This window comes from Rhinolophus ferrumequinum, chromosome 21, assembly GCF_004115265.2.
Source record: "Rhinolophus ferrumequinum isolate MPI-CBG mRhiFer1 chromosome 21, mRhiFer1_v1.p, whole genome shotgun sequence".
NCBI lineage: Eukaryota > Metazoa > Chordata > Mammalia > Chiroptera > Rhinolophidae > Rhinolophus > Rhinolophus ferrumequinum.
The window spans coordinates 43928542-43955417 of NC_046304.1; the positions used below are offsets into that span (position 1 = coordinate 43928542).

Sequence of the window (26876 nt, forward strand, 5' to 3'; positions counted from 1 at the left end):
TATACATTATGTATATACATATATGTACACATATATGTATATATGTGTGTGTGCCTAATTAATATGTAAAGTAGCCATTCATTTCTGAAATTAGATCTACGTTAAACAATTAATATATCCGATAGTGCCAATGTGCAGGGCACACATGGGGTGGGGATGGGGACAGGAAGCACGGCGGCAAAGAAAGAACTAAACAAAAACTTAATCATAAAAGCAGATTAGAAACAAGAGCCTTCACAAATATAGCACAGTTGTGTCTTATAAAATTATTATAATACTCTCTTTGTACTTGATACAATTATATCAATATAGATTCACTTGTTGTTAAGATTTATTATAAACATGCAAAATTCATTGCATGATGCATTTGCAAAAAATATTAAAATCCTTCTTGCAATAAAACATCTTTGAGCTGATAAGTAGCCAGGTTTGCCTGGTTCTACAGCTCCAGGTGTGTCATTCAACATGAACTAGAAGTGGGAACCAGAACTGTGTTGTTTTTCATCCCTAAGGGGATGTCCAAGGCCAGAGACGGGCGGGAAACCCATCAGGAGGGACTGACACTGGAGTCAAGACTTTACGTCACTGTACATCGTACTCTCCTATACGACACTGCAGCCTATTAAATAAATAAGTATACAAAAGGGGATGGGGCGTCCACTTCAGCTTCTTAGGAAGCAGGTAGCAAAAATATTCGTGGGGGGAAGGGGTTGGCTAACAACACTGTGAGTAGTGGCATAATTGCTGATGGCACGCTGGATCACAGAATAATCTCCCAGAGATTAAAACGGACATACGCACACGCTGGTTTATCCTTGATCTGACATGGTTTCACATGCTCATTTAGCAAAGTCCTTAGAAGATTTGGCCTCTTAAAAAGAAATGCAAGTATCAAGATAGGGATCAATCAAGTAGGGTACAAGATGAAAGATTCACCGAACACTCATCTGAGGTCTTCCTCTCTCTCTCTCTCTCTCTCTCTCTCTCTCTCTCTCTCTCTCTCTCTCTCTCTCTCTCTCTCTCTCTCTCTCGAAAACTGAGTGTGCCAATGACATCCCGGCCTGTGGGAATGTAGGGACTGTTTCTCATCAAGGCAGAGAACAGAAGTAGCAGGTATTCAGAAGCCTCCCTACCTCCAGTCCCGCCTCGCTTACTCTCTGGGATCCCTGTTCTTTCATTCCAAAGGCGCCTTAGGTGGCGATGTGCCCAGCCCCCCGCCCTGGGGCAGGTGCATTTTCACATGACTGACGGGGGGTCCCTGAAGGTGAAAATCACCAGACAGAGGATGTGGAAAAATGTATGAAATCGTACCAAAAAAGGGGCAAGAGTCTGCTTACGTTCTAGGATGGGTCAACCTACAGCCAGAGGTGGTGACTTCTACATAATTCAACTGGACACTGTACATTATATCATCTTCCACTAAGATAATGTTCTTGGTTGTAAGAGAGACCCTGAACAGTTGGTCACATTTGGACTAATAACCCTACAATTTTCAGGCCCCCACATCGAACAAGAAACAAGGCTGTGGCCTTAAAATTTTAGGGTTAAGGATCATTCCCCACTGCTGGGGGCGCTAGGGGCGGGGGAGGCGTTCGTTCTCGCCGGTGAGCTTCATACTGCACTCTGTAAGATGGGGTGCACAAACTGGGGGTTGACATACGAGAACCCTTCAAAGTCAGACTGGTCTATGTTAGCAATGACCAGCTGATCGGGAGGGGTTAAGACAGGTTGCCCTCGGGTGAAGAACTTGTCAAAGTTTTCCGCTCCTTTGCCGCACTGTGGAGAAAAAAGAAAAAGGAGAGGTCGGTCAGTATGATCACACAGGGAGCAGCTCTCGAAGAACCCTCTGCAGGGAGGAGGGTGGCCTGGGGCAATTGGGGCTGGTTAGGCAGGAAGAATTTCGGAGGATTTGCAGGTCTACTGGATTCAAAAGCCAGGCACAGCCAACAATAACGGAGACTCACTCTGTTGTAAATCTTGAAATACCGCCAGCACCGAAACCTTAGGTGGAAATGCACTGTTGACAGTAAGGCAGCAACCAGGGGGCAGCTCTTTCATTTCATTTCCACTTCACAGAGCAAGCAAGGCCATGAGCATGGATGCCACACGCCCGGGGCCATCAGTCACTGTTCCATGTTGAAAGGCCAGGATGCTGGGCGGGAATGCAGGCCGTTACCCTCGAACCCAGAGGTTGAGAGGACTGTCCCACATTTGGTTCTTTGAAACCGTATTTGAAATAAAGTAAAAGCTGTGTTATTCTTGTCTTCCAACTGGGATGTTCTAAAAACCTCAACCCCTAAATTAATCTTGAACCAACGTTGGGGTAGGTGTGGTGGCAAGGTTGGGACCTTCACGCGTGGGCCCAGCTGGCTTCAGCACATCTAAATATAGCCGGTCAACTGGCACACAGGTTGACATGGAGTTCACCTGCAGGGTGGGCTCAGGCTGGAGGTTTGCATCGGTGCCTGCAGCAGGCAGAGTAAAACCCGCTGTCTGTCTTGGATATTCCTTTCCTTCAAGTCCACCACTCAGTGGTGCTCAGTGTGGACGGGGCGGCAGGCAGAGCTGCCCTGCTGGAGGCTCTGAGAAGCACAGCAGCTTAAGCACCACTGCTGGCAGCCAGACCCCTACATGGGGGAGAGGCGTAGCCTCACTTTCCCAGCCACCCAGAAGGGCTGTGGCTTGTTGAAGCCACGAGGATCCCAGGGTGACTCCAAGATGGGGGGCGGGGCGGGGGTGTTGGGAGGTGCACTGGTGACACAAAGTATCAAAGGCCACATGGTGCAAATGATAGCTTTCACCTGCTGGTACCACAGGGCACATGAGTCAACAGAGTTGTAAACTAACCAGGCATTCCTGGGGCTTTAAGAGGACGGCTCTAGGTAAACTGTGAAGTGTGGTCCTCCCCATTCCCTCATCTGTGAAAGGGGAGAGTTCTCTCCCTGGGCTGCTATGAAGGATACATGTACAGTGTTTCGCACACAACCCAGCTTGTGGTGAGAGCGTGACAGACGTGCTGTTATTTTTCTAAGGCCAGTTTAGTCTCAGGGGCCATACATTCTCACCTCCTTATCCACATTTCTTCCCCATCTTCTAGAAGGTTTCCTTGAGAATCTAGTTTCTTTATGCTTTTTCTCCCCTTTTATCATCAATAAAACCTGCCCCTTGGTACCTACCACGGTGGAAAGCATGGCATGAATTCAAAGTAAGGTCTTCATAATGGATAGCTTTCCTTTCTGGCTCGTTCTCCTTTTCATAAGTTACACCTGCTCTTAACCGGAGGAGAGTTTGGACCAGTGACTGGTGGGCGGGCGAGGGGCGCGTATTTTGGTGGGGGTAGGCGGGGTCAGGGCACAGGGATTGTTTGGGGGCCCTTCCAGCCACTCGACGGAGGCCATACTGAGTATTAGTCCTGCTCATCACGTAGGTCCTGCCTCCCGCATGTGGGATGGGGGAGTTTGCCCTCCACGCTCCCTGTTTCCAAATTTGTTTTTCCTTGGAAGAACACAAAGTGCCTTCGAAGCAAAGGTCAGCAGAAGCAGAGCCTGGAGTTGGCATTCTCCCACATGTATAGGCTATTCTGAACCATTCAGAAGGCTCTTCGAGGGAGAAGGGCGCAACGCTTCTTCCCAGGAATTAATCAGGGATCTGCACTGGATTCATCAGTTCAACTGACCAACCAACCAACCAACCAAACAAGCAACCAACCAACCAAACAAGCAACCAACCAACCAAACAACCAACCAACCAACCAACCAATCAAACAACCACCACCCAAACAAACAACCAACCAACCAACCAACCAACCAGAACCGACTTGCACGGGGCACCACATTCAGACACGGCCGTGACAATGGCAACAGCTCAAGAAGCAGCCCTCCTTTGGATATACCAGTGGTTCTCAATCAAGGATGATTTTGCACCCCACCCCTTCCTCAGGGCCATTGGGCAATGTCTGAATTCGTTTCTGGTTGTCATGACTTGGGCCGAGGGTAGAGGTCAGGGATGCTGTTAAACAACTGCAGTGCACAGGACAGCTGCCTACAACAAAGAACTGTCGGTCCAAAATGTCAACCGTGCTCTTGTTGAGAAACCTGGGATATAGTGAGTGTGAGGCTCAGTTGGTCCTAAGGTCAGTGAGGCCAAACAAGGAAATTAGAAAACAACAGCCATATGTGACAGCAGAGAATGGAGAAGCTGCCGAAGTCCAAGGCCAAAGTGGTGTCAGCAAGCATCATAGCCTCGGTGGGGTTGGCGTCAAGGAGAATGTCCTTTGGGGACTCGATTCATCAACACCATTCAAGGACATTGCCTGTGAGCGCTCTCAGAGGCTCCCTTAGAAAGAGACCATTGGCATTTCTCTTGCTGTTCACTAACCAAGCAAAGATGAACAAAAAAGAATTTCTAGAAAAATATAAAAGAAGGTGACATCCCTAGAAGGAAGAGGAAAGCAAGCCAAGGTAAAATATCCCTCTCCCGGCTGGAGATCTATCAGTCCAGCTCTGGATTTGCCCATCTGTTCTGTGAAGAGATTGCACAGGTCTGACCCTTCCTGGGCCATCTTTGTTCACAAATCATCTTCCAGTGGGACATTCCAAAAGTCATGGCTGAACTGCCACAGAACAGTGAAAACAAAATAAAACAACAAAGCAACTAAAACAAGAGTTTTCTAAGATCTAAAAAGGGGAGCACCCACACATCACTACTGAGAAGCCTGGGGACAGGGACAGGATGGTCCACGATGGTCCAGAAGAGGGTTACTCCTGAGGGCTATCGGAAAGCCAAGTTCAGTAACACACGGGATGGAAACCCACGCTGCTTAAGGCCTCGTGCTGGGCCAGCAGGGGCCGGCAGCGCTAAGGGACCAGGCCACTGGCAGCCAGCGCTGCTGTGAGCATGTATAGGGGGAATGCCGCCCGCGGTCTCAGGACTGCCCACCACCGGGAACCTCTTCCTCCTTGTCCTCACTCTCAGTCCTGGTGGGATTTCCCTGATCCCAAAGAGAGAGAAATCGCATGCTGGCAAATGAAAGCCTTTCTTAAACCTGTCCACTTAAGTGGAGAGACCTGAGGCTGGGACAGGCTGAGGGCAAAGAGTAAGAACTGTGAGCCAAGGGGAAGCAAGCCCTGGAAAAGCTGGAAGCTGAATCTGAGAACCTGATGAGACCTAGCACACAGAAGGAATTTTTATCCCGAGGGAAGTCATACCGGAAAGAAGCCACTTCTCCCCCAGAAGGGGCAGGGGCGGGAGGACAGCTATTTTTACCCCAGCTTCAGCACTGTGAGAAAGTGCTGGTTTTAAGGGAGGGTCTAATAACACTTTAAAAACAAGCCCTGGGCCGGCCCGGTGGCTCAGGTGGTTAGAGCTCCATGCTCCTAACTCCGAAGGCTGCCGGTTCGATTCCCACATGGGCCAGTGGGCTCTCAACCACAAGGTTGCCAGTTCGATTCCTCGAGTCCCTCAAGGGATGGTGGGCTTCTCCCCCTGTGACTAAGATTGAACACAGCACCTTGAGCTGAGCTGCCTCCCGGATGGCTCAGTTGGTTGGAGCGTGGGCTCTCAACCACAAGGTTGCCGGTTCAACTCCTGCAAGGGATGGTGGGCAGCACCCCCTGCAACTAACAATGGCAACTGGACCTGGAGGTGAACTGCGCCCTCCACAACTAAGATTGAAAGGACAACAACTTGACTTGGAAAAAATCCTGGAAGTACACACTGTTCCCCCAATAAAGTCCTGTTCGCCTCCCCCTCCCAAAAAAAAAAAAAACACGAGTCCTGCACAGCTCTTAGCGAAATGAGGCCCAGAAAAAGACACTGTCCTTTAAATCAAACTGGACAAGATCTTGAATTGCTTGTTTTTCAAGATGTTTGTGTGGAGAACTGCAACTATTCTCATAGTCACCGTTACCTATTGAAGAGGACCCTGAAAGTCAGTGCTTTTTGGATCTTTGGGGAAAAGATGAACGAAGGCTCTAACAAGCATCTGTATTTCTAAGGTACAAGCGATTCCTGCGACCACCTGTGAGCCATCTTACTCAGAACCACCAGCTTATGGGCATGGGCCTCGGGCGCCACCTTGGATCTGAGAGGGAGTAAGAAGAGGCAGAGAGGAGGCAGGAGAGGGCTCGGGGGGCAGCTAGTGGTACCTGTGACTATGAATGAGCGAGTGAACGAGGGACGACCTGAGTGAAAACTAAAGCTGGCCAGAGTGCAGACATCCTCCCAACGTGCCTCAGGGAGGAAGTGGGAAGGTTATCACCATGGCCATTGAAAGGGCAGCCTCCACTGTGGTCTGTGATAACAGCAGGTGTGGGTTGTCCTTGACCTCGGAGCTCTGGGTGTGCACCGTCGTCAGCCCCAAAGGCCACCCGAATCTTTCACCAGCTGAGGCTTTTGACATCTGGGATGTAAGGTACCACGCACGTACTGCTGTGGGACAAAGATGGAGGGCAGGAGGTGGCCCACACCTACGTGGGCAGCGTGGGAGCCCAGACAGGTCCTTGGCACCCCTGAGACCAGACGATGTCTGTGTTCACGGGGCCATGTCTGACACCCAAGGGAAAATGGAGGTACAATGGGGTGAAGGACCTGACCAGAAGTCAAAAGCCGAGGGTACAGCTTTGGGGAACTCGCTGCCCCTCTTTGTAAAAGGACACTGGCGATGTGCATATCCACCTTTCACGGCATCGAAGGTACTAGGAGGTGAGCGACCCTTTCTCACTGAGCAGGCGTGATACTGACCGAAAGGTACAACGTGGAGCGCAAGCGCCGGCGCGTACAAGGCGTGTGATCTCTGCGGCATGATGAGCACTGAATAATCTACCCCTTCCTCAGCTCTGCGTTCAGGACTTAACTCCTCTGTTATTTTGACATTCCTACCTACTTGGTAAAAACCATCAGTTAATAAAATGAAGCCAGGAGAAATCAGGCATGGTGAAGCTGTGACAAAGCTGGGAGGGACGGGGACTCGGGGTGGAATTGGGGAGTGCGGTGCTCCCCATCCGGAGCCCCACGGGACACACGGTCCACTCACAGCCCTTTGCATCCTGGGTCACGGGCCGTGGGGAGGGTGGCTTCTCGGTTCTGATGCTTACCTGGGAGAGGCCACCGACCGTGAACCACACATGTGTCGGTCTCAATCCCGTCCTTTACCTTGGCTCTCAGTCATGTCGTATGTAACCCACGGTCACTGGCATGGGAATTAGGGGGCGTGTGAGAAGCGCGAAAACACCGCCATCACAAAGCAAATCCAAACAAAACCCAGAAGAGCAGGAAGAGCATGGAACAAACCAAGAGAAAAGGCGTGTAGCAACAGGAAGGAGAAAGGAAACTTATGAGGTGGGGACGTCCGTGACAATGACTAGAGGCAGCAGGAGGTGCTTGTCTTAGGGGAACCGTTAGCTGTATTTCCAGGCCCGGTTTTGGGGGCTGACCGTAGCCCGGTGCCGCAGTCCTGGGGAAGTGTGTTAGTAAGAACGCCGCCCACACCTGGACACGGCTTCCTGACTGCGGTGGAGCACTGTCTTGCTTTAATTAAATAACCAGCAGCAGAAATGAGCGGGTGCAGTCTGCTTTGGGCCTCCCGGGCGGTCACGGCCATACCACGGAACCACCGAGGAGGGAGCAGGGCCCCTGGCGGCCGCTGCGGGTCTGCCCTTCCTAAGAAGACCCGCATGCTCAGGGACTCGTCTTCCGTGCATGGCCCACACAAGAAGCAGGAACACACGCTAAGGGTTAACAAGTGAGGGTAGCGTGCTCGTTCAGTCACCCAAGGTTCTGGAAATGTGCTCACCGAAGACCTGGATGCCCACTGAAGCCAGTGCGCTTTGGTACGGACAGTCTGGAGAAGAAGAACGGACAGGGAGAGTATTTGGGAAACAGTCAGTGCCTGGCCTCGGAACACAAGAATTGGGATGGCCCATGTGAAGGACGCCACAAACACCCAGGAGCTGACATGGAAACACCTCTGAGATAATAGTGTTGTGTAACAGACGCAAGGTGCAAAACCGAATGCGTGGTCCAACGTCACCTGTGAATACAGTCACATGCGCATACAACTTTCGAGAAAGTTACAGAAAAGACAGTGAACAGTAGGGCCAGTAGTTGGGGAGGGGGAGAGAGTGACTTTTCACTTTCTACCCTTCTCTATTGCTTACCTGTCTGCTTCACCACCTAGAGCTAGTATTTTAATAATAACTTGCAGAACAGGGATTGGGAACTCCTTTGTCTCCTGCCAGCATCACCTGTGGTGAGACTGGTGACAGGCACTGGATTCTCAGATAAAAATAACAGTGCCTGTTTTACCTGTTGCCCTAGAGCACATTTCAGAAAGGACCAGTTTTGGTCCTGAGGGGGTGGGATTTTTGCTGCGCCGTGTGCTAGACACAGGCTCTAAGCCACATGTTAAAGGAGTGGATTCTTGGAGGTGCCAGAGCCCGGCGGGTATGAGGTGCGTGTGAGGGCAAAAGTTCTGGCTTATCCCGGGCTGTGTTCTATGGAATACAAGCATGCTCCTTTGGGTCTTTATATGAATGGCCCTCTTTGGACGGTTGAAGGCTCCTTTTCCAAGGCAGGTTGTTGTAATGACCCTTGTTATCTGAGACCTTTATTTCAGACAATGGGAACTTGTCACGTCACACAACCGGAGGAACACAGGGTCTGCATTTGTCCTGTCACTCGCCACTGCAGCTCCCTGGAGCTTGCACTACAACTGCTTATTTACATTGATTATCATTTTAAATGTCTCATTTCTTCCCATTTCTCTTTCAGGTAGAAATGTGTTTGGGAGAATCATTATCAAAGAAAAGGAAGACTTCTTGTCCCTAATTAACCAAGTAGAAGATGCTGTCTCAGGTGGGTTTAAAAGCTTATTAAATCAACCCGAAGTGCACCATGAGGTGGCCGACTGTAGGCTCCAAGGGCTGGTTAGTGTTCCTGTGTCCTCCGTGAAGCTCCCTGAAGTCTCGAGAAGCTCCATTTTAATTAGTATCACTGCTTCTGCTTCCACTGAAAGGCCCAGACAACGAACCTATGCATCATCCGAGAGACCTGATCAGACGCAGCCCCAGGCTGCCTGCGGCTGATCGCTCAGAGGGCCCCTCCCCCTCCTTGCACCTGGACAGCTGCTACTCTGCACGAATTCCTCTTCCGAGCAATGGTGAAAAGATCATAACGCCATGAGATGGCCTTCGTTTTAGGAAACACACATGGAATTATTCAGGTGTGAAGAGATATTATATCTGCCACTTACTCGCAAATGATTCAGGGAGAAAAAAACCATATACGTGTGTGTCTGCGCACACACATGCACTCAGCTGTAAAGAATGATAAAGCAAATGCGGTAAAATGTTAACACATAGGGCATCTGGGGAAGGGGAACACAGGAATTCTTCAAACTATTCTTGCAACTCCTGTGCAAGCCTGAAATTAGACACTATTTCAAAATAAATTAAAAACATAAAAAGGAACACGGAAACTACTTTGATAATGAAACCATCATCTAAACAAGCCACTGACACTGAAATAAAGGACTGACTGCGAAAAGGAACCTGATGTGACGTTGGGTTCTCACCACAGTGACACCTACACTTGCTCTCAACGTGCTTGTCTCTCTGGCTCTTGCTGAAAGGCTGACAATGTCCTGATGATGGAAGCTATTTTTTTTCCTGTCTCTTTTCAATAAAACAACTACAGTAATTTCACTAGAAAGCCTACCTGTGAACGACGGGCTATTCCCAAAGTGCTCTGCTCACCTATCAACTCTGGAATATATTTCTCGGTGTTAACTTTACAGATTAATTTCTCTCTCTCTAATCACCATTTAAGTGCAGCGAATGCTTTTGGATGGTCTGGGAACTAGCTATGCTACTCCTTGGTGTCCATGGATAGAATTCAAAAACGAAAAATCAATTAACTTTCCACTTCCAATATTTGTAGAGACGGTTATTTATCATGGGCAGGATGAGTGGAAATCGGAAGGCTATTCTTGGGAGTTGTATGCACATAAATAATAAATCAGGATAAAAGCCTACAAAATTCAGCAGGACACGAGACCAGGATGTTGGCTCACGGGGGTGCACCTCTGAGGCGTGCTGCAGAGACTAAAACTCAGGCCTCTTATTTCTCGGGCAAAGGAGAGGGAAAGGGCTTCCTCTCCCCCGGCGAGTTCTCAGGATGCTGGGCCACGCAGGTGGGCCACATCACCTCCTACTTTACCTGAGGCCTCAGGAGGCAGCCAGGACCCTCTCACTCCTCCTTCAGAAACTGAACATTGACCTTTTCAGGGCTGACATCTTGTTTTAAACTTAAAAATAAAAAAAGGTGTCTTCTTCCATGGGCTCTTCTGAGTACTCACGGGCCTCTTTTTGATGGGTCAGGTTTTCGTTCAGAACATCAGCCAAATGCTGAGCGGACGGTCCTTGCGTCTGTGGAGCAGAGGCTCCTCTACGTTTTGTTTCCTTGAAGGGACACTGAAACCAGCTTGCTCTGTGCCTTTTTCCATAAGGAGGGAAAGAGAGTGACGCGGCTGCTCCATCTCCAAGAGAGCACACACAGCTGTTTTTGTTTCACACAAAAAACCAGCACACAGTGATCAGCCCGCCTTCTAGAAAATCATCTCCATCTTCACAATTGCACGCGGTGGCCTTTCGGGGACACTGGGTGCTCCCCTCTCACCTCCCCCCCGTGGGTTTCCTGCAGGCACTTCCCTCCCCACTGCCACTCCGTGCCTGGGGTGTGAGCAGGCACACCTCTGAGCCACAGCCCCCACACCCACCCTAGTCACTCTCCTCTCTCTGCTCCTTTATGGACGACTCAGACAGAAGCCAGGCCATGGCCACACTACAGATCCTGCCCTTAATGTCGCCGTGGCAGCCTGCTGATGGATCCACCGCATCTGGCAATGTCTTCGGTGGCAGAATTTCACATTTTCCATGGCACTTTGGTCTAGCTTCAGTGATGTCACTTTGGCAGGCAGGAAAATGAAAAGAGATGGGCCACTCTGGGGACCCCGATTCCTTTGGATAAGCTCTGTGGCTAAGTGACAGAAGTCCTCTGCTCTCTTAGGGAAGTCAGTGGTTTGGGAATAATCTCTCATCGGAGGTTCAAAAAACAAAATAAAAAAATTAAACAAAGATGACAGTTCCGAGCTTACAAGTGCTAACTTGATCTCCCAAAGCGCCCTGCAGATAACTGTGGGTCCTTGAAGTCTTGCTGCTGGTATTTACACCAACCAAAGGCTTGATTTCACAGGAGCCAGTAGCCACTCTGGTAAATCTCAGGGAAATTGATTCACCAGCACTTGCTCAACGAGCATGGAGCAAACTCCACCAAGATGAGCAAATTCAATCCTCCGGGGCTACAAACACGGCTCAGAGGCGAGATGCTCTCTGAAATGGGATCACGGCACATGTTAAGAAAAAGTCTCTGGCAGCAGTGTGTTTGCCTGATTGTTTTCTCAGCAGCGATAGCTTGGCTGGTATTGCCGCGTCTTTGAAATGACAAAACAGCCTGTCAGAGGAGACGTGGCTCTGTGGTTCATCCGTAAACTCTTTTGACCTTTTCATTAGCTCTGGATCAGGGAGCTATGCTTTTTACCGAGAAAGATGGGAAATGACATCACGGGATCACGTTGCTACGCAGTTGGTTCTCCTGTGCTGTGGCCTCGACCCCGGCGTAGTCTGCAGCCTCGATGACATTTGGATTTCACTGGCTTTCTTCTGTTGTTCGCATGTGTCCTTCTGCTCCTGCGTGGCACCACGAGCAGTGATGTCCTGGAGGCTGCTGAAATGCTCCCTGCACCTGAGACTCAGAGCCGACCCAGCTGGCCTGGCGCAGGGACCAGGGGCAACTGAGCCCCTTCAGCGACCAGGACTTTCCTAATCTGTCACTTTGCCCTTGACTGCCTTCTGCTTTGGGACGAAAAGTCAGCTGCTCACTCCTGCAGCCACTTGTTTCCAACCTCTACTATTGCTTTTATCTCCCTTGCGGTACCATATCCTGTCCCTTTGTAATTTTCTGGCTTCTTCCTCTTTTGTAGCAGGCTCTCCAGCAGAACGTGGGCTTTTGCCTGAGAAATCTCGCTCGGAGCAGATGCAGGCTCTCCACTCCCTTCCTGCTGACAGGCCTTTCACATAAACCCTTCAGTTTTAGGGCTTTGGCTCATGATTTCTGCTTCTGTTTGTGAGTTCAGGGGCTGTTTCTTTACAACCAGAAGCAATTTAGCTTTTCTTTTTATTTTAACCAGCACTCAGTTGAAAAACCAAATAAACAGCAGCACTCCAGGAGTAAATAAATTAACACGGCTCATGGCTCAACCGCTTGCCATGGTGTGACTGTGCCTCCATGGTTTTCAGAGCCCACAGGGGACAAATTACATGCTTGGCTGCTGGAGCCAAGTCACCTTTTTGCTTTCCCTACATCCGAATTTAGGGCTGCAGTAGCCACAAAAAGTGGGACACTGTGCAAATAAACAAGCTCTTCTGAAAGTGAGGTGGGAACAAATAGAAAAAGATGTGTTGTAGGGTGACTTTGCTGCATCTCATCTTTTTCTGGAAAGTGACTGACAAGTAACTGCATTTTGTTAACTCTTAAAAGCAGGGTCGGTGTGTGTTTCTATGTTGTTCCTGTAAAGAAACTAAGCTGTGTGCTAGATGCTATTGTGTACCTTTCATATTTAAGAAGACTAAATACATATGAAAGAAAAAAAGGAAAATCCCTAACAGAATGTGCCACTGAGACCGTTTGCAGCACCATTTATCACTCTGTCTCCCCATGACTCACCCCTCAAAACCCGGTGTTGTAAACCAAAGGGTGGGGATGCTATGAGAGCCCCTGAAATCAGTGCCCAGGACTGGCTAAAGAGAAGGTGGGGTGGCAGATACATAACGGCCTTATTTGAAATGATGACTCAGGAGAAAGTCAACTGACCTGATTAAATCTAGTTTTTCTTCAGTTCATGCTAAAAATATCTTGGAGAAATAAAATCAATGGGCTCACCACCAGCAGTTTTATTCTTGGAGTGGAGGACACATACGCATATTTGATGAGGAAGTTGCCACTCTGACAATAAAGCTCTGTGGCACCCAGTTAGTAACTCAGCCACCAGGAAGGGTCCCCTTTGCCTGCTCAGGGGGCACCTGTCAGAGGAGACACATTGGGGCCGAAACCCCCAGTGGACACTTTGGAAACTGACTGTGCAATAAAGCTGCCGTCTTTGCAGTCTCGGCAGCAGAGGTACAGCAGTGACTACCCAACACTGGCTGAGACGCTGGCAGAGCTGGAAGGCACAGATCCACCGGCCTTTAGAAATGGGGTGCAGGGAAAAGCAGCTCCCTGGGAGGCACTGCAAAGTGGCAGGTGGCATGAGTGAGGAGGCTGATGTCTTAGAGGCTCTCAGTTTACCGCCCGAGATGTACACGGGCTGCAGGCAACAACCAGAAAGCTGGTGTAGGACAGTCTGAGATGGGACGATGGTGCAGTGTGTGAGGACGCGGGGCCAGGAGCCAGGACACTAGAGTCGGGGTCCTGGCTCCACCACCTGGACTGGCTTTGTGCCCTCAGCAAGTCACTCAGCCTCTCCGTGCCTCCGTTTCTCCAACTGTAATTGGGGACAACGGTACCCACCTCCCAGGGCTGTTGGAGCGTTAAATGACCCAATTGTTGAACCCCTGAGAACAGGGCCTGGCCCGTAGTATTTGTTAAACAAAAGAAAGAAACAAACGGGAGTCATAGAGGAAGCATCTGGATGAAGGTGGCAACGCCCAAAACGGTGCTTGACACCACACACCCCTTACAGCAGGGACGGGGCCAGCGGGGACCTGCACCCAGGGCCTCCCGACAGTTATGCTTCAGGCTACCTTCGGGACAAGACAAAGCCAGGAAATCCAGGAAAGCTGGAAACAGATGAGAAGTCTGGCCAAGCACTCACACCAAGGAATTCCAGTCCACGAAATTCAAACCCCAAGCACACCTGCCCCAGCTCTGTAATCGTGTTGTGGGGAAGGAGGTGCTCTGCAGCTGCCCCTGGCTGCACAACGGGCACAGACACCCCCTCGGTGGACACAGACTCCCCCTCACTGCCTGGTCTCTCTTTACTGTCAAAGTCAGCAGGAATCCTGGTTGCTCAGACCACAGAATTGAGTGCAAGGCTGGGACCTGGCCATTTTTCCCACCCTGTAGAGGCCAGGGAAAAGGGTGGGTGGGACACCTCCAGGATTTGGGGAACAGGGCTCAGGAAACCGGCTGCGCCTCTTACTCACCACTTTGGGCTTGAAGGGCGGCTGGATCTCCCTGTTCTCTAGTTTCTCCCAGTCGATCCTCCGGAAGAAGGCGTGTTCTCGCACGTCCCTCTCTCCCTCGGGCCCACAGCCCAGTCGTTTGCCCGGATGTTTGGTCATCAGCTAGAAAGGAGAAGCAAGAGGGTGTGATGTATAATGTGGGAACTGTGGCTGATCATCGTGTATTGTACATTTGAAATTTGCTAGGAGTGTAGAACTTAAGTGTTCCGCTTCTAAAAGAGGAAAAAGAGCTCTGAGAGGTGATAGAGACGTGAACTTGGCTGTGGGGATCCTTTCACGATGCACAGCTGTCCCTCAGTATCCACAGGGGGCTGGTTCCTGGACCCCCCCGCAGATCCCCAAATCTATGGATGCTCAAGTCCCTCATAGAAAAATGGCATAATAGCTGCATATAACCTATACACATCCTCCCATATACTTTAAATCATCTCTAGATTACTTACAATACCTACTACAATATAAATGCTATGTAAATAATTGTTATACTGTATCGTTCAGGGAATAATGACAAGAAAAAACAAATCCTGTACATGTTCAGTATAGATGCAGCTATTGTAGATTTAACGACATAGGACATGTCGGCAACCATATAACTTTTTTCCCCAAATATTTTCAATCTGCAGTTGCTTAAATCCCTGGGTGTGGAACCCAGGGCCAACTATGTATGCATATCAAGTCATCACGTGGTACACTTTAAAATATATTACAATTTTATTTGTCAGCTATACCTCAATAAAACGGGGGGAAAAAACCCAAAAAATAAGCAGAAAATTTGTTCGTATGTTTCCCAAAATACATGACCCAGGAGGTTCATAGCAGTTCTATTTGTAACAGCCTCAAACCAAAGAAGAAACGAGCCAAACAGCCACCAGCAGTAGGATGGATAAGCAAACTGGTTTGCTCACGTATTGGAGCTCTACGTAGTGATAGGGAAGATGGCACTACAACCATACAGAGCGATATGGAATATCTCACCATCACGGTGTTGGGGGGAAAAAGCCAGGCCGGGCAGCATCTAGCGCAAGATTCCATTTGTGCCAAGTTCAAAATGCCAAGTTCCAAAGAGGCACCACTCATCTCTGCAGTGACTGCAAGATGGAATAGGAAGGGGCTTCTCGGGTGTTGGAAACAGGCCGTCACACGGGTGTGTTCATTTTGTGACACGTCACTGATCTACACACTGATGATTCGCGCCCATTTCGGGACGTATATTATGTCTCAAAAACAGAGAAATGAACGAAGAACTAACCAAGGCACGCCAAGTGAGGCAACAGAAGAGAACTAACATTTTTCAAGGGCCCACGGTGACTTCCGGTGACCAGAACCACAATTTCATGAGGTGACTTGGTACCTAACGCACCCTATGATTAGCTGACGGGGCCTGAGCTCCAGGAAGCTTGTGGGGAGTGAATCCACTTTCCAGGCCTCTATGTTTCCCCCTTCGCCCTGCATGTCACCAAGTTCCAGGCCTTGGTGGCCGAAAGCAGTGGCGTGGGGTTGTGATTTTCCCACCCTTTCACCTAGAAACGTGGGGAAGGTCTCCCTCCTGTCAACTCTCTTGGTGCCTCATCATAAAAGGAAGCCAAGTCTACTCACTCCCTTGCAGATGGAAACGGCCTCCTTCGACAAGGATTTTGGATAAGAAACGTTGTGCTCCATTATAGACTGAAATAGCTCGTCTTCATCCTCGCCATCAAATGGGGGCTGTTCCGGAAAACAGAAAGATGGCAAAATAGTTAGGCAGAGAAATTTATTAACATGGCGCCCGAAGACCCAATTCAACACCAGGAAACAGAACGGGTTTCTAGGCACTACAGGCTACAGTTAGCTTGGTTAGCTTGTGGGATTATTTGATTATCTTTAATTAGGTCGGAGGCTGTGTGTTCTTCATTTTTTTCCCTCTGTCCCTTTAATTATCTTGCCCTGGGCAACTCAAAACAATCTCGAAGAAAAATGCTTTTTGAGTCAGGCTTTGAATGAATTGCAAATAAATTATAATTAATCCATTAATCTTGTAATTATGTGTTAAAAACCTAATTATGATCAAGTTAGGTTACAGCCGGCTTTGTGTTCAGAATGTGGGGGGCCGCGGGGAGAATGCATTATAATGTCTTTGGAATCTGAACATGGGGTGAAGGGGACATCAGAACATGTGCCACGAGAACTCCCCCAGGTCCAGGAATTCACGGACGTGCCATCTACACGGTGGCGGTGAGGGGAACTTAGCTCCCACCGGACACCTCCTCGTCCTTTTCTCCTGGGTGTACATCCCCGGGGAGAGCAGGAGGCAGGGCGGCACTTAGGGAAGTCATGGCTTTAAAATCAGGCGGGTCTAAACCAGAATTCTAGCTGCCTTGCCTCCTCGGTGGGTGTCTACAGGCAAGACAAGTGACTCACCTCTTTACGACACAGTTTTCTAATTTTTCCCCAATAAAATGAGGTTCCCTGGTGAGTCTGTAAAGTGCCTGATATTTTGTCGTGCACCCCGTAAGGGCCCAAAGAAGGGTGCTTAGCAGGCCTGGTACTGTCATTGAGGCAGATGAACTATCTCTGGGGGAGCTGCGAGGGTCCTCAGGATGGACAGGTGAGCTCATCTTGCCCTCAAGCTTTGTCCCTAGCAGGTCTTCCATCCTGAGAGGTCTAGTAAATTACCTGTCACTCTAGTGGGACCACCCACAGGCTACGTGGGCTTCTGGGAACTTTCTAAATGTTCTCCTTTGGCTTAGCTACCCCTGAGCTTAGCATACGAAAGGCAGACCAGGGCCAGCCTCCTATGGAGCACCCTACGTTTCGTCTTGTGTTTCCCTTCTCATGGAAAGGAGTCCCAGTCACTTTGGCTGACACGGTGAGGGCTCAGACAATGACAGAATTTGGCTTAAACTATATCATGGACCAAAGACAACTGTGCAGTCGTCAGTAGGATATCCCTTCTCATGAAACATTTGAATCAAGCAGCGCGTCAGCCAACCCCCACTCACAGGTCATCCCAACCTGTTCGTCTGGCCTCCACCCTTCATCCTGCACCCCGACCCCAGCCCGGAATGGGAGCTGGCCGTGGTATGCCCACAAGGGAGCCCTACCGGGAGGACTGGATATGAGAGAAAGGGAGGTGTGTGTGTGTGACTGATGCCACTTACGTTTTGTTTTTGTTTGGTTTAAAAATATAAATAAACAGGCCTCTTTTCCGGTTGTAAGTGCCTGGTATTAAGATGGGCTAATTTGGCGGAAGCACACAGGTGGGGGAGGAGAACTCAAATTAGCCTGCCTGGGACTGACTCACATGGAGCAGAGCAGAAGTCTGCGTGCTGAGTCTCCGTGGGCAGGAGGAACATGGCACCTGGGATGCCCACAGGGCAAATCAGCTGGGGGCAGGCACCCCCGGGGAGTGCAGGCTGCAGAGGGTCACCTGGGTCAGCAGGGTGTGTGCTACTTCTGCTACAGAGGGCAGAGCAGGACAGCCGGGGTCTGCGTGTGACTGCACCCAGCCAGAAGCTACAATGGAGGCCAGTCCTACGTCCATCCCACCACCGCTTCTCTGCCTGATGTCACGCAACCTTCTTCTTCTGAACACCTGTTATATGACACCCACAAAACGTCTCATTTTCCCTAATCCGTGACCTGCAACTGTGGCCAAGTTTTGGCCAAGGACATTTTCATAACTAAAACACATGTGGTGTGGTTTCTGCTCAGGGCTGTGAACTGTACTCCAGGGGGCTCCAGTCACTCTGAATTCGCTATGTGTACATACTCTGTGACGTGCCGGTGCCCTGGTGGTGAGCAGGGCACAGGTTCTGCTTCTGGACAACCAATCGCCAACTGACAGCGGGGCCCGTGGGCCGCTGGTCAGGATGAGCTCATAATTTGTGGATCTCAGTGCAAAATGAAAATGGGAGGCCCCTTATTAGGTAATTATTGAGAACTTCAGGATGACGAGAGCACAGCACTAAAATCAAATGGGCAGGTCTCTTCTGAGCTTGGGTCCCGTGAGACCGCACAGGTCACACGTGCACGAAGCTGGCCGAATGTGGCTGGCCGGTGTCCTCTACTGAACAGTGACAAAGGCACCAGGCAGAGTCATCCAGCATCTTTGGAGAAGCTCGGGCACTAGCAGCAGAACACCACAGGGGCTGAGTCACAGCTACTCCAAACCGAAGGCCTAAGAGAAGGTTTCTCCAAGGAGAATCTCAAGCAAACCCTCCCCAGGAATCTTTCTCAAGCGAGGCAACGAGAAGCTCCTTCTCATTTGAAGACCATTAAGTCAATGCAGCCATAGCCTTTCTTTTCCCCTCTAATGTGGGAGACAGGAATTGTCTGGGGACCGTTCAGTGCAGGGCACTGGCCTCTGACACCTGCTTCATGGCACGGGAGCCACCTTTGCTCAGGCGAGCTTCCCCCATGTGTTGATTTCTGAAATGGATTCTGCGGTGTCAAGGATTAGGCCTTGTCCACGGTGGGTCAGGGGAAGAGTTTTACTGGGAAGTCGCCCTGTACCCCCCCTGAGGGCACCCCCCTGAGACTACCCCTTAGAACAGCAACCCTACAGGGTATTCCCGGATCCAAGATTGCACCCTATAGGCCCTTCTGGAGATTTGCATTAACACTGACATTTTAAAGGCCCTGAGGCATCCTGCAGGAAAGAAAGCTGTGGAACGCAATGTGAATCATTCCAGTCTGGGGTTGGAAGGCTCCTCAGAGACCCCTTAGGCTCATGTGTTACACTAAGATTCCTAAGCTCTAACAAAGGCGCAAGACCACACCTCCCTGTGGCAAAGCTGTCGGGTTTCACCCTGTGTCCCATCCCGGTGTGGCCCCAAGGATTGGACCTTCTTCTGTTAGCTCATCCCAGGGAGGACACATGCCCGACCCCTGAAGTTTTCTTCTCACCCACCGTGAGTCTATACTGCCCAATAAAGAAGAACCCTCTTTGGGAGAGAGCGGCAGGAATGACAGCAGCACCGGCCACCACATTTACTTCTTAGGCTCTTCCTTCTCTGTGCCAGGCTCCGTGGGAGGGCTTTGCGGGCATCGCTCACTCACTCCTCACAACAACCCTATGACGCAGGTGCTGTTCATCCCATTTCACCGCTGAGGTCACTGAGCTTCCCTTCAGTGCTTTGGCCAAGGTTACAGAGCTGGGGTGTTGCAGAACCAGGACTCAAGCCCAGGCACCCTGACTTCGGAGCTTGGGCTTAGCCATTCTGAGCAAGGCCGCTTCCCACGCTTGTCTCCGTAGTTAGAATGTGAAGGATGACCCCCCGGCCCCGCTGCCGGCAGGACTGAGTGGGAAGTGCTCAGCTGCTGGTGCACCCAGCACATAAAGAGGACTCAGCCGTTCTGGGAAGATCGTTTCGGTAAACTGTAAGGGGCTGATTCACATCCTGCACAATGGGTAGTGATGAGCTCTGAGAATAAAGATATTTCAAGTCATTGTGTAGAGAGTGACTTTGGCCTCGAGACTAGGGACCTGGCATGACTTCCCAGCCCTAATTTGGATTGCTTATGCCACACGTCCACTGTGGGTCGCCCAGGGACCCACACTGGTGGAGCGGCGCCATCGTGGTCATGCCATCGAGTCCCGGGATCTTCTGCTCCAGCTCTCAAGCGCTGCACCCAGCAGCACCACCACCCAGACCTCACTGGTCAGAACTGGTGCCATGCCCCACCCCATCATGAGTGCACCGGGAGGTACAATCCCCCATGTGCCAGAAGGCAGGGAGGCCCCAAAGACTTGGTGAACAGCAGCAGTGACCATCACATTCGGAAAAGCTCCATTTTAAATTAAAGTTATATATTCTGCGGGGAGGGGAAGCCCTTGAAAGTAGCTCCCACGTTCCCCTTACCTAAACACAAACATTGCTATTTTTTTCTCTGGACCCTGTGGCTTTTCATATTAGTTTCAAATGATGATGCCTAATTCAGAGTTGTTTGTTTTTCACTCACTGTTGCAAACACACTTTCTCTGTAGTTCCCAGTGTCCCCACTCCGATTACCCGCCACTGAGGTGATACATCACGAGTCTGACTCATTTGTCCAGGGGCCCATTTCCCACTGCTTCCAGAGCTGTGTTCTCATAACGAATGCTCCTATACACACCTCTGCGCATATCATTTGTTTCTTCTCTGAATCACTTTCTAGAATAATTTCCCAGGCGTGGGATTATGCGGCCAAAGGACGGGAGCATTTTTACGGCTCTCATTAAGTCTCCCTAGATCACCCTGGAACATTCTTACAGGTAATTGTGTGCTCTCAGGCCTTTGTGGCGAAGGCAGGTCAATGGTGAAAAGTTATAATTGCGTTCATTTTCCTTTCCAGTCCTGCCGGCTACTGAGCCTGGGGACGACAGGTTGCTGAGGTACTTAGTACGTGACGGTTTTGGATTGCTTCTCTCCCCCTCTCTTCCCCATTCCCATGATTACTTTTTAAATCTCTACAGATCTGAACTGAGGATTTCAAGCTAAGCTACCTGTTAACTTAAAGTCTTGGCTTGGCGGGACAATTTTCTGCAGGGGGGTGGGGGTCCCCTCCTTGTAATGGAATTTGTGGAGTTTAGACAGACAAATGGGGGATGATGGTTCATGCTTTCCAAAATGATTCCAAAATCACGTACTAGTAAGTGGTTGTTAGGACCCTGCCTTGTTCCTTTGCAGATGGCTAATGAGCAGGGGTGGGGGGGGAGAGCGCTCAAGGACAATCCAGACTGGTGTTTTGGGATAAAACACCCATTACTGATTCACCAGGAATGAAGACAAAGCATTAATAACCCAGCAGAGAGGGACATATAGAGGAGAGGGCTGGCCCCTGCATGATGGATACCCGCGAACGCCTCGAGCCACGATATGCTCATTAGAGGGCTGGCCAAATACTATTTATGCCCGAAAGTAATCATATTTATCAAGCAGTCCAGGAACTGGAGAGGGACTCAGGCTGTTTACACTTATCTGCTCCCTTGGCTGCTGACAATAAATAAAGCAAATGAGAAGAAGACTGCAATAAACCATTTTTTTCCCCTGCTCATCTGCAGCCCTCTTGATTAAAGAGGACAAATTTAGACCACAACCACATCAACAACTTTATAATTAGTCTTACTTTTCAGTAACGGCATCTATTCCTTCTGCTGGGTCTCTGAGGATCCTCCGGGTTTGGGGCCCGTGAGCAATACACACAGAGCCTTTATTATCCTTTTTGGGCTGAGGCACAGCCCAGGAATATATTTAAATAGAAAGGCAAACCAAGCAGGGGCTTCTGAGATGAAAATCCTGTGTTTGGGGCAGGGATGGTGAAGATTTAGAGGAACCATGGCGCCTGAACGTGGGAAACCTCGAAAGTGTCTTATTTAAAGAGTGTCACCGTTTTCAATGGATTATGAAAACTTCAAGAGATCATATAAGGCCGGCTAACGGACTCTGAGAAAGGATGAAAAATCATGGAAATGTGCCAGAATGTGTATGGACCCACTGGGTGTGGGCGGGCCCTGTGTTTCTGTCTGGGGCATCAGGAAGGCCAATCTTAAAATTATGGGCCTCAGGACCAGTTCTGCAAATGAGGCAGGACTTCAAAATGCACTCCAAAGGGGACTTCCCTGTAGGGGTGGAACCTTTCCTGAGCTCTCCCTCCCCTAGGGAATGAAGTCCCAGGAAGGCTCAGAGAGGAAGGAAGACATGGATGGGGGATGGCTTTGCTGCAGGCCTGTGGCCTGAAATTCCAGCCTCCTGCTGGCCAACAAAAAGGCAGCTCATTTTCTCTCTTGTAAAGTGCCCTTGGAAACAGATCCTGTTTCCACCCAACCAATTTCCTTTGTTGGCACATGCAAATGTGACTGTTAATGAAAGTAGGGTTTGTTTTCTGCACTCAAGAGTCAGAGCATTCAAGTGGGATCCAGGCGGGGAACTCAGCTTTTTGTGCCTTCATGAACAGCGTGGCTCCCGGGGTGGGGGTGGAGGGGGGCCAATGATCCAGTCAAATTTTATCCTCAAAATTCTAAAGAGGGGAAATTAACTCAAGGAGCAGGCAGCTTGTGCTTTGCCAGCTGCTGTCTTCCTGACAGTTGTTCTGTATAACCTGCTTTCCCGTGTTTACAAACGGAGGTATTTGGCGAATGAGACGAATGTTTCAACATTTCGTTGGGGGGGAAAGACTAAATTCTACACAAAACACTTTTTAAATATTAATCAAAACTTAACAGCACTGAGCAATAATGACCAAATATAGGCTAAGAGGCTTGCTTGAAGGCCACTGGGCTGGTTAGTGGCAAGGTCTATGCCTCACATCTTTGAATATCTAAAGACTGTGTTAGCATCTAAAAGATACAAGATGCAATGAAAGGGACATAAAGGTGAGATCAGGGTGGCCTCCCAGCCCAGAATGAAAGCTAACGTTTTTTTGTGATGCTCTCCATGCACCCATGACCTGGTGCTCCCCTTTCCCTTCTGCCCTCAGGCCTCCTACTCCCTCTCTAGCTTATTGGGCTCCAGACACACTGGCAGCTTCCCCTCCATTTCTAAAACATGGCCACAGAATCCCACCCCCGGGCCTTTGCACATGCTGTTCCCTCTGCCTGGAACGCCCTTTCCCCAGATACGCACGTGGACATTCTCTCACTTACTTCTGGTCTTAACTCAACTTAATCTCTATATGAGGCCCTCTCTGGCCATCCTAGCTAAAATTTCAGCCCTCCCCCAACACTATATGTTTTTTTTTTTTCCTGCTTTGCTACTTTTCTTTTTGGCTTATCATTATTATATACTTTCCTTAGTCAACTTTTCTATTGTCTCTTTCTCTAGATTGTAAGTGCCATGAAGGTACGGATCTTTGTCTTTTTCATAGCTATCAGCGTATACATAGTAAAAGCATGTGTTCAGTAAATATGTGTTGAATGAATAAATGAATGAGTGAGTGGATGCGACATGTCAGGAAAGGTGACTTCTCTTCCAGGAACCAAGATTTCTTTGGGGTTAGCTCTGCTGCTCAACATGAGCATTTCTTTCCATTCTCGCTTACTAAGGCCCTGCGCTGTGGAGGAGCAGACTCCTTGGCACCAGTACCTGAGTGCTGGGAACAACAGAAAGCGGCCCACAACCTTATCATTTTTAGGCGTATGGCAGAGATCTGGTGGATGCTCCCCAAACCTGCTTCCCCTTGCCAAGCTCACAGGTAAATGTCACTTATAGTCCTCTTTGCATCTCAGTGAGGCCATGTGGCCAGTGGAAGGTAGGCAGTGACGCACGCCACCTCTAGGCCTGGCCCCGAGAACATTCTGTGCAACGGTCTTCCTGCTCTCTCCTCATTGGCCAGTTGAGCAAGGAGGATTCAGTAGAGGAATTGAAGGTCCTGAAAGATGGTGGAGCTAATGGATGGAAGAAGCTTGGGTCCTTGAATGACCATGTGGATCAATGCCCCCCTTGCCCCCCACAACACAGGACTGTGCCAAGAATGTGGAATGAGGCTGTGTTGTGTATTAAGCCACTGAGATTTTGGGGTAGCTTGTTAAAACAGTTAGTGTGACTTATCCCAACGATATAGGTATTAAGACCATTGTATTAGAAAGTGCCATGTTAGGCAGTAGTGCGCTTGGTTATCTGATATGTGTCACCTTCCTAAGAGAAATCCAATTTGCCTTTTCTTAACTGGAAGTTCAGCCTCACTGGACTTTTGTAAAAGTTATAATGAGCTGCCGAGGGTGAGATAAGACGTGATGGGGAGAAGCTTCTAAAACTGTCGTCTTCCTTTAAAAACAACACCAATTATACACCTGGGCAGCGGCTGGGCTAATTTGTGCAGACAAACTTGCAGGGAACCATAGCTCAACCCCAGTTCTGAGACACTGAAAACTTACGGAGGCCACTGTCATCACCGATGTGCACGGGGCTTTTGTGCATGACCTGAAAATTATCTATTGTCTATGGGGGGGCCGAGGGGAGGGAGCTTTCGGTTTGGGGTTTGATAACCAGAGGGTGACTTCTGTGCACACTGAATATAATCCACTCTCAAGGGCAACTCTCTCTCTCTTTCACCCGGGTTCAGGAAGTCAGACCAGCAGCAGCCACACCACACTTCCAGATCCCACTATCAAGGCCCGAAGTCTTCACATAGTATGACAATAAGCAAGCACGAAAACAGAGTGGACTAGTACCTGCCCAGCCAGCATTTCATATAACAGGACTCCGTAAGCCCACCAGTCCACGGATTTCCCATACGGCTGATAAGCGATGATCTGTGTGAAAACAAAGACATCAATTACATTTAGTGGCAAATCAGAAAGCCTGGGTTAGAACAGAAAAGTTACGCCTATAGGCATTTACACACTCAGGTCATGGAAATGAGGTCCTCATAATATCTGCCTTGGATTTCTATACCCAAGGAAGAGCAGCACCCTTCAAATCAGACACGTCAAGAACTGTCACCCCACAATTCACCACCCCCCACCTGTCGTGGAATTCCATTTCTGAATCTACCTGGGATGTCACAGCGCTGTCCGAAGTACATTTGTTTATCCTCATTGGTGCAAAATGTTTGGTCACTGAGGTAGATTTAAGTTTTGGAAAAAGCCAGAGGTCATTCAGAGCTAGGGTCTGATAAATAAGATAAACTATGCAAGAGAATTTCACTGAAAGTAATACCGATGATGGTGATGATGATGAAGAAAAAGAAGGAAGAATGGCTAAGGTGAAAATTCTGGTTTTCTTGGGTTGCGCATAGAGAGGTACAACGATATCTGTTGAACGCCTGAAGCTTCAAAATGTTTTAAAAGAGACACAAAATATAATAATCAAGTGTAATATTTGGACCTTGTCTGAATCTCGATTCAAACCAACCAACTATAAAAAAAAAACTGGGAAAATTTAAATATGGTTTTGATATTAGGAGCTATTACCTTTCAGGTTGTTAGGTGGGCTAAATGGTATGGTGATTAAAAACTGTCCTTTACAGTTTAGAGATGAGCGTATTTATGAGAGAAATGTGTAAGAGATGAAATATTTATGGGTAAAATGACATGATCTCTTAGATTTGTTTTAACTATTTCAGTAAAATAGGTGGAGTGAGGAACAGAGAAAATGACTTGGCAAAATGTAGGCAGCCATTGAAGCTGGGTGATGGGCACATAGGGACCTTCCCTCTCCTTCTCCCTCTACCTTTGTGGCTATCAGAGGTCCCAGGCTAATTCTACAACGTCCTCTTGTGGAAGGGAGTGATGTTGATTTGAATTTCTCAGTCTGGCGGGCTTATTAAAACACTGGTTGGCTTCGTTACCTTGCCGGCAAGCATTGGACCTAACACACAATTCCCAGGCCCACGGATCATGCGCCAGGATTCAAGGTGAAAGTAAACTAACAAGTACGCAGCAGGGACCATTCTGCCACTTTACGAATGAATTTGACTTTGAAATGTCTCAGGATATATTTTTTTAACGGCCCACTATGTCTAATTACGTATCTTGGGACATGAACAAACTTTCTGCATGTCTGCCCTTCTTTAATGTATAACTAATAGTTCTCCCTGTACAATGAGAGGTACATGCTCCTGTGGTTCACCTCATCGTGGGTGGTGACAAGGGGTGAAGGTTTGGATTCTGTACCGTGTTTTCCCCAAAATAAGACCTAGCCGGACAATCAGCTCTGATGCGTCTTTTGGAACAAAAACTAATATAAGACCGGGTCTTATTTTACTATAAGACCGGGTATAATATAATATAATGTAATATAATATAATATAATATAATATCGGGTCTTATATTAGTTTTTGCTCCAAAAGACGCATCAGAGCTAATTGTCTGGCTAGGTCTTATTTTCGGAGAAACACGGTAGCTCTGTAGTTTGTTTCCTTGAAAAGAAAATGATGACCAAAGGAACCTACAAGGAGGGCTTAATTTCTTTTTAAAACTATGTTTGTTCTTTTCTGAAAATGTGGAAAATACACACGCAAAAAGCACACAAAAGAAAACCCTACCAAAACAAGTCTCTAATCTATTACCTGACGACATGAAATGACCCATGTCATTCTAGTTCCCAGACAGTTTTGACTGGATGAAAGCCTGTCTTGACCAAGCAGAAAAACCACAGAAATTCTCTTCAGGAAAATAAAAGTACACTCGCTGGGCACCTATCTATCTATCAGAAGCTCTCCACACATGTTGTACAATACAACGAGACAGAGATTATTATTGTCTCTGTTGGAGAGGTGAGAAAACTGAGGGCAAGAAGTTTGACAGACTTGCCCGAAGCCAATCAGCGGGTAGTGCTCTGAATACCGACATATTTGTTTTCAAAATATGGATTTGCTCGAAAACATATTTGTTTTAAAAATATAAAATATAAAAATACGTATTTGTTTTCATATACATGGCATCACTCGTACTGGGATTAATACAATAGTAATCAAAGTGCTTTGAGGATTAGTTTAAAGAGATTTGAAAGTACCACTTCAGTTTGGTAACTATGTGTCAGAAGCACTGGAATAGAATGCGTCCTTGTAACTATATGAACACCAGTCCCTGCCATCTATTTCCGCAACCAGTGTTCTAGTTAGTTTGTTTATAACACAGGCAGGGCTAAGGCACCACGTTGCTGTGTGATTTAGATGCTG

The 26876-nt window shown here is 48.7% G+C and overlaps 1 protein-coding gene across 3 annotated transcripts in view; it reads right to left on the reverse strand.

The window, feature by feature from the left end:
- Positions 1-824: 824 nt before the first annotated feature.
- Positions 825-26876, reverse strand: part of PRKCA (protein kinase C alpha) — a 376168-nt gene continuing 350116 nt past the window's right edge. For all 3 annotated transcript variants that reach the window (XM_033089264.1, XM_033089266.1, XM_033089265.1), the window contains 4 exons: positions 24427-24507; positions 15894-16001; positions 14259-14399; positions 825-1776 (listed from right to left, as the gene is read on the reverse strand). In XM_033089264.1, coding sequence (XP_032945155.1) covers positions 1612-1776; positions 14259-14399; positions 15894-16001; positions 24427-24507 — 495 coding nt within the window. In that variant the 3' untranslated portion in view covers positions 825-1611. The remainder of the gene's footprint in view (positions 1777-14258; positions 14400-15893; positions 16002-24426; positions 24508-26876) is intronic.